The following is a 7,000-nucleotide window of genomic DNA, read 5'->3' on the forward strand; positions in this document are numbered from 1 at the left end:
ATGTTTAAAGCAGCAAATAAGTTTTGCTGTTTGGACATTTTTCAGAGCGACAGATATTTATGATATAAAACTAAATTATAAATGTTGAAGTATTTTAAATAAGCTTTGTTATATTGCAGAATATTTATTATATTTAGTGGAGTCCTCATCATAATGTATTTTTTCAAATATTATCAAGTTGTGTATTGTACATAAAATAATGTTAGTTACTTTTTTGATTCCTAAAAAGTTGTTGAAGAAGAAATATTCTTTAAATAAAAAATAAATAAATAATTGAATGGTGTGATATTTTTGTAACAAAATTCTACATTAAGAATTTTGACGCTCTCTAGTGAGATCTCGCAACTTTCTCGTAAATATTAACAAATTCAATGAAAAATTCTACATCTTCAACAAAATCTTTAATAGATAATCATCTGCTGAAATTACAACAAATGAAAAAAAAATGAAATTACTGAAATTTATTCGATATATCAATATGTAAACTTTTACAGAAATAAAATATAACATGATTATTTAAAGATGTGTAAAATTTTGGTTCTGACTTATATTTTTAATAACAAAATATCAGAGTTTAAGAACTTTGTAGTATTCTGTCAGAACTAGAAGTTGTAATTATCTGTTAAACTAATGACATCTGATTACAACCAGAAAGACTAAAAATGTTTATGGCAAATAAGTTTTCATTTGAAAGTTTTTGTGGTTTTTTTGTATATTATGCACAGCCTGCACTTAAACTTATTAATACACTACAATAAACTATGGGAGATAGATTTTAACTCATTCAACCAAGTTATTTCTAACTTTAGCTGATTCAAAATTATAAAGTATGCAATAAATAAGTTATCATTAAATTGGCTTTATCAGTGGCTGAATGGATAACAACACTGACCACTGATAGCCGTTTCTGGACAATTAAAAAACGTGCCTGTCTAATTGTGATATGAATTTTCGAAGAGCTTATAAATATGTGTCTTATTTTTGTTGACAATGCTGTATTCAGTGGAAAAAAGTATTTCCACATTTCCTGATAGCAACTATCGCTCATTACAGCTCAGACATAGTTCCATAGTTCCAATAAAGAAACCAGCAGAACGTTGGCATGCCTTGAACGCAAACATTTTCGTAATATATTAACCAAAGTTAATTAAAGTGGTTAATATATTAACCAAAGTTTACTACATTGCTCATAAAAATTTTACAAATTCTATAAAATCATCCATACATAACATAATACTATTTTGTATGTACTTTACGATTGTCACTTCTTTTTAATGTTGGTAGTACAGAGCAGCCAGCATCTAGGGTAAAAGCGTCCGTCGCTGTATAAGTGATATGAAATGGGCGTAGGAAGGCTTTAATGACGAGTGTGTAGTATATGTATACTGTATAAACCCCTAGATGTACCTTTTGCATAACAGCCGATATCTTGGAATAAAGAACTAAAGACGTTTAATGTTGTTACAAAGTAACATGAGGAAACCTAAATTTGTTATTAAATTTTTACTTTTGTTTTAAATAATATATAATAATTATATTATCGTGTCAACTATTTCTGTTACTGCACACGTGTGTGTAGGGAATTGTGGAAGTGACGTCACGCTCGACATGTTCCCCACCGGCGAGGGAAAATTTCCCTGCGTCAGTTGTCCCTACACCCTTGTCGTGGTTATGCGTGTTTGCTGGCTAACGACACCGTTTTAGCATTTTTAATGTCGCTTTCTCTCATAGATGGAATGTATTATGATGAATTAAAGTAATTCGTTTTGTTAATATCGATGAGTGCCTGCGTATTTCTTAATAAAGTTGTTCTTAAACGAAGCAAATAGCCTGAAATAAAAAATCGTTCGTAACTTTTAAATGGTTGATCGTAAGTAAATTTTTTTAATACCAATCGATTCAGCGTGTCAAATTACATCTAGATATATCTATGTCTATTCGTTAATATTAAGTTTAAGACCTTTTTTTTAGCTGGATACCTTTTGCTTCAGTCTAACCAAAAACTTTTATAGGTCAACAAATTCAGACATATTTTGTAGGTAAAAATTACTTTTGTCCAGTGTTCCCAACTTTTCGTAAATAAGTGTCGCTACATTTTAAAATAAAAGTCGCTGATTTCACCACAAATATTTTGATAAGTCGTTATTTTGTCGTTACTCAATAAACAAATTTTCAAATCGTTGAAAGTCTTTATTACAAAACAAATTTATTGATACAATACAAGAAAAGTTGTACACATAATAGTTGTGTTAAAAAACAATTAACAAAAATAATTGAATTGTTAACATAAACGATATATAATTATAATACGTATATAACAAAAAAGGAAAAACAAAAAAAAATAATAGGTTTTAAAACAGATTTCAATCAGAGTCGCTTTCATCTTTTGATGACTTTTTGTCAATGTCAGCCTGTCTTATTTTAAATAAATACATAGTTTTGTTGATTTTTTAAAAATATTCTTAGAATCATAGAATTACTGCATGTCTTTTATAACCTCAGGACTAAGATTTTATTCGGGAATTATGTTTTCAATTTAGCAATTTGAAAAATTTCCTGGGCAGATTTATTTTTGTTACAAAATGTTACTTTTACAGATTTTTAGCTCTGCACACTGTAGAAAAATCTAGAAATACAGTTTTGTTTATCGTAATAATATTAGTCGTTGCCAGAGAGCGCTATAAAGTAGAGAAAACTGTAAATTTGAAAACTATAAAAATAAATTTATATTTCTCAAAAGTAAAAAAAAAATTTCAAAAGTTGCTATTTTTAGCTGATTTGTTTGAAGTGGTCGCTATGTCCTTCTAAAAGTTGCTATTGTGGTGACAAGTCTCCATGGTTGGGAACACTGCTTTTGTCTTTGTGTGTATTAACACAAAAACAAAAGTAACTTGTTTGTACAGATTATACTCTGCAAAATATTTGCTGTAAAAAAATTTTAAGTTACAAATAAATGGGAAAATAAAGAAACAAATGCATTTATTTATTAACATAACATTTTATTAATTTTAACATAATTTATTAACATAAGACAAAATTTCTTAGTACACAACATCAGTACTTTAACAAATTGGAAATAGTTTTTGCTTGGCATATTCTACATAGTTTTTTTTTCTTCTATTAAATTATTAGCTCGGTATCAATATCATTTATTTATTTAGGAAAAGGGATTAATCATGCATATTGTATAGCCATAAGGAAAGAGGTGGAAGTAGAAGAATGGAGATCTGAATGCCAAGGTTGGTTCCATACACAGAAAGAAAAAGGGTTAGAGTAGCTTGTGCAAGATTTGATGATTATGAAGAATATTATAAAGTAATATAAAGCAATGATTATGTGCAGTTATATACAGTGGTAAATTACAGAAAAAATGTGATAAGTAAGAATGCCTTGTGGGCTATCTTGTTACTGAGTCTGGAAATTGATTGGCCAGATGAGCTCCTCACTGTAAGTTAGTGATAAGTTGAATATTGATGATGTCATACTTGGCACAATTGTAAATTGTATTGAGGATCCTCTGCTTCAAGATCTGTGCAGGATAGCCCATCCCCAATCTTCAGGAATCTATGAAGATAGGTGTTGAAGTTGCCGTTGCCTGGTTGTCATGGAAAGAGGGAGAGAAGTAGTTGGTTCTTGTAGCAGTTAAAGGTATCTATGCACATTAAGGAAATCTTTTGAGGAAATTCAGAATTTCCTATCGCCCACACACGAGGAAAATCTCTCAGTCAGTCGGCCATGGCATCTGATGATGACATACTGGCTGTTCTTGGATGTTTATTGGCAACAAATTGTATTAAAACTCGCAAGAAAAAACATAAGTATAGAAGTCTATGGTGTAAAGAGTGGCTTAAAAAAAGAGGATCTTATTTCCATGTGAACCTGATCTCAGAAAAGTTAGTTCCTAAAGATTGGCACAACTATTTAAGAATGGACGAAGAAACATATTTAAATCTATTATCATTGGTTACACCAATTATAAAAAAACAAGATACTGTAATGTGAGCAGCAATTTCACCACATGAGAGGCTCACAGCGACCTTAAGATATTTGGCAACTGGCAGAAGTTTTGAAAATCTCAAATTTTCAACAGAAATATCATCTCAAGCCCTTGGCTACATCATACCTGAAACATGTGATGCTATTTACAAAGTCCTTCATAAAGATTATTTAAAGGTAAGAACAAACTTTTCTTTATAATAGATATTTATTGTCATAACATACAAAAATGCCAAATTACATATAAACATATACAAATTACNCTATTTACAAAGTCCTTCATAAAGATTATTTAAAGGGAACAAACTTTTCTTCTTTATAATAGATTATTGTCATAACATACAAAAATGCCAAATTACATATAAACATATACAAATTACAATATTAGAAATGATAATCTTAATAATCACCATGTTAGAATGACATAATTAAAATTTAAAACAAATGAAACTTTGTCATTTTAACATGGTGATTATTAATTAAGATTATCCTTTTCAATATTGTTCTTGCTCCTGATAAAATTGAACAGAAGTGCTGGAAGAGGGACTGATAATACCGAAACCGGTAGAAATTGGTGGTTGATAACGAATAAATTGATGTGGCAAGTATTGCTGTTCATACACCAATTTATGTGATAAAGTTCCCATCTCCACTTGAAACAAAGTTTCGTTTATTAGCTTTTCGGCAATCAGCATTTGTTGCTTTGGGAGTTCACACAATTTCATTGCAACATTTTTTCCAAAAATATTGAAATGATCATCTTGAACGTGTGGTTTCTTAAAGTGATCTTTTACAGTTAATAAAATTTCGCTAGTCAACGATTCTTGATCCACTCGATTTCATTTAGGGGACAGCTTCATCACGTCTGTACTGGAGTATCCAAAAGTTCTGTTAAATTATAATCCTGTGTTGTGATTATTGATGGAGTAATAATATCTTTGCTGTTATGATTCTCCTGCGTTGTATTATGCATAGTGTATTCCTAAAAGAACAATTTTATTAATGTAGTAAAGGAAATTGATTGTCTTTTAACATATTATTTTATGTTAACTTAATTTTTTAAATTAATAGAATTATTTATTGTTTTTTCTTTTCATTTTTTATTTTCCACGAACAGAAAGAGAATGGATGAATATAGCGAAACTTTTTGAAGAAAAATGGAATTTCCCACATTGCCTTGGAGCAATGGATGGAAAGCATATCAACATTATTCCTACAAGTGGAAGTGGATCAGAATTTTATAATTACAAAGGAAGACACAGCATGGTTTTACTGGCTATTGTGGATGCATATCAATTCATCATGTGTGATTTTGGTACCAATAGTAGAATTTCAGATGAAGGTGTTCTAAAAAACACCAAGTTTTTTGAAAAACTTGAAAACAATAAGTTAAACATTCCTGTTGAAAGTAAAGTCAGAAACAGTAGTAGAAGTATGCCCTATGTATTTGTAGTTGACGACGCCTTTCCTTTGAGGGTAGACATGATGAAACCATTTCAACAAACAGATCTCATTTCCCAAGATAGGAAAATATATAATTATCACGTATCACGAGCAAGACGCATTGTTGAGAATACTTTTGGTATTTTGGCATCAAGATTTCAAATATTTCACACGGCAATTAATTTACAACCACATAAAATTGAATCAGTTGTAATGGCTACTTGCGTTTTGCACAACTTTTTAATGAAATCAGTGCCAAGTTTTTATTCTCCAGAATGTTTCGATTATGAAAATACTGACATTGGAACTATTATTTTAGGATATAATACAGAAGACTCAAAAATGGTGCAATTGGTTCGAAATAATTCAGGAAACACGAGTTTTTTGGCAAAAAAAGTGAGAGAAGAATTTATGGATTATTTTGTAAATGAAGGCCAAATTCCATGGCAATTGAACTTTATTTAAACATCAATGTTGTAATTGAACCAAAAATTGTATTGCCATTAAAATAATAAAAATTTTGTACTTTTTAACTCTGCATATATACTTAAATGAACAATGACATATTGATTTATTTAACAATATTTATATTTCAATATTTTTTCTTATGACACAAAAGACATGAATATAACTATTATATTAAAAACAAATTTTACAGTACCTCAATGTCAGTATCATTGTCACTATCTATGTTGGAGCAGCTGCTTCGAGGCATATCTTGGTCATCTAAAAATCTAATTTAAATTTAAATTAGGTTTTTAGATGACCAAGCTGAATAAATTGCTTAATTTTTCATCTTAATTTATTGTTAAAAGTTTAAGCTTGCCTTAATAATTTGAAGTACCACAACTTTGGTTCGTACATCTCATCAGTTCCTGCTCCTGATTTGATTGATGCTTTAATTTTTTTCATTTCTTTTCTGTATGCGTTTCTGATGTTTATTTTTTTTCTTTATTGATGCTTTCTTTATTAGCATTTGGCTCCATTTCTTTTAGTTTTTAGATTAAACAGAGATAATCAGCTTCTTTCTTGCTTCTATCTTGGTATTCTTTATTTTTAATATGCCAAAGGCATGGTTTGCTCTCATAAATTTTTAAAAATTCATGTGACATTGTTCTCATAACTGAACGGCACACACGTTAAGGTCGGCCTGCACAGAACTGTGCAGGAAAATCAAATGGTTTTTCGTTTCTACTCTGGTGGCCTGTACAGTACCACCCCACACTAGCAGGAATTCCTCAAGGCCAGGCCTGCACAGTTATTCCTCAAAGGATTTCCTTAACGTGTGTGGCCACTAAGACATCTGGCATGAATTTGTAGGTTATCCTACCACTGATGCTATTGTCCCATTCAGTTTACCACCTTTTAGTAGATTCTGCTTTAAGAATTGCTATCCGGGAGGGGGATATCAGTATGCATTGAAGTTATGAGGATAATGAATTTTTATCCTCATATTTCAATATGAGATATTTTAGATGGGAAAAAAGAATTGAATTTGCTCTATAGATCAGAAACTAGTTTATTCATTATTTTTTGTGTTTTTCTTGATAAGACCAAAGCA

General features: G+C 30.1%; 1 protein-coding gene across 3 annotated transcripts in view; it reads left to right on the top strand.

The window, feature by feature from the left end:
• The window catches only part of LOC111612739, a 24,907-nt gene extending 18,935 nt beyond the window's left edge, over positions 1-5,972 (top strand). For 2 of the 3 annotated variants that reach the window (XM_023353983.1, XM_023353985.1), the window contains 2 exons: positions 3,162-4,173; positions 5,101-5,972. In XM_023353983.1, the coding sequence (XP_023209751.1) occupies positions 5,125-5,904 (780 nt within the window). In that variant the 5' untranslated portion in view covers positions 3,162-4,173; positions 5,101-5,124 and the 3' untranslated portion in view covers positions 5,905-5,972. Of the gene's footprint in view, positions 1-1,866; positions 2,040-3,161; positions 4,174-5,100 lie in introns of those variants that run through there. The other variant, XM_023353984.1, reaches the window with a different exon arrangement.
• The last annotated feature ends 1,028 nt before the right edge of the window (positions 5,973-7,000 follow it).

This window comes from Centruroides sculpturatus, unplaced genomic scaffold (genome assembly GCF_000671375.1).
Source record: "Centruroides sculpturatus isolate CEXI.00-Female unplaced genomic scaffold, Cexi_2.0 scaffold1750, whole genome shotgun sequence".
Lineage (NCBI taxonomy): Eukaryota > Metazoa > Arthropoda > Arachnida > Scorpiones > Buthidae > Centruroides > Centruroides sculpturatus.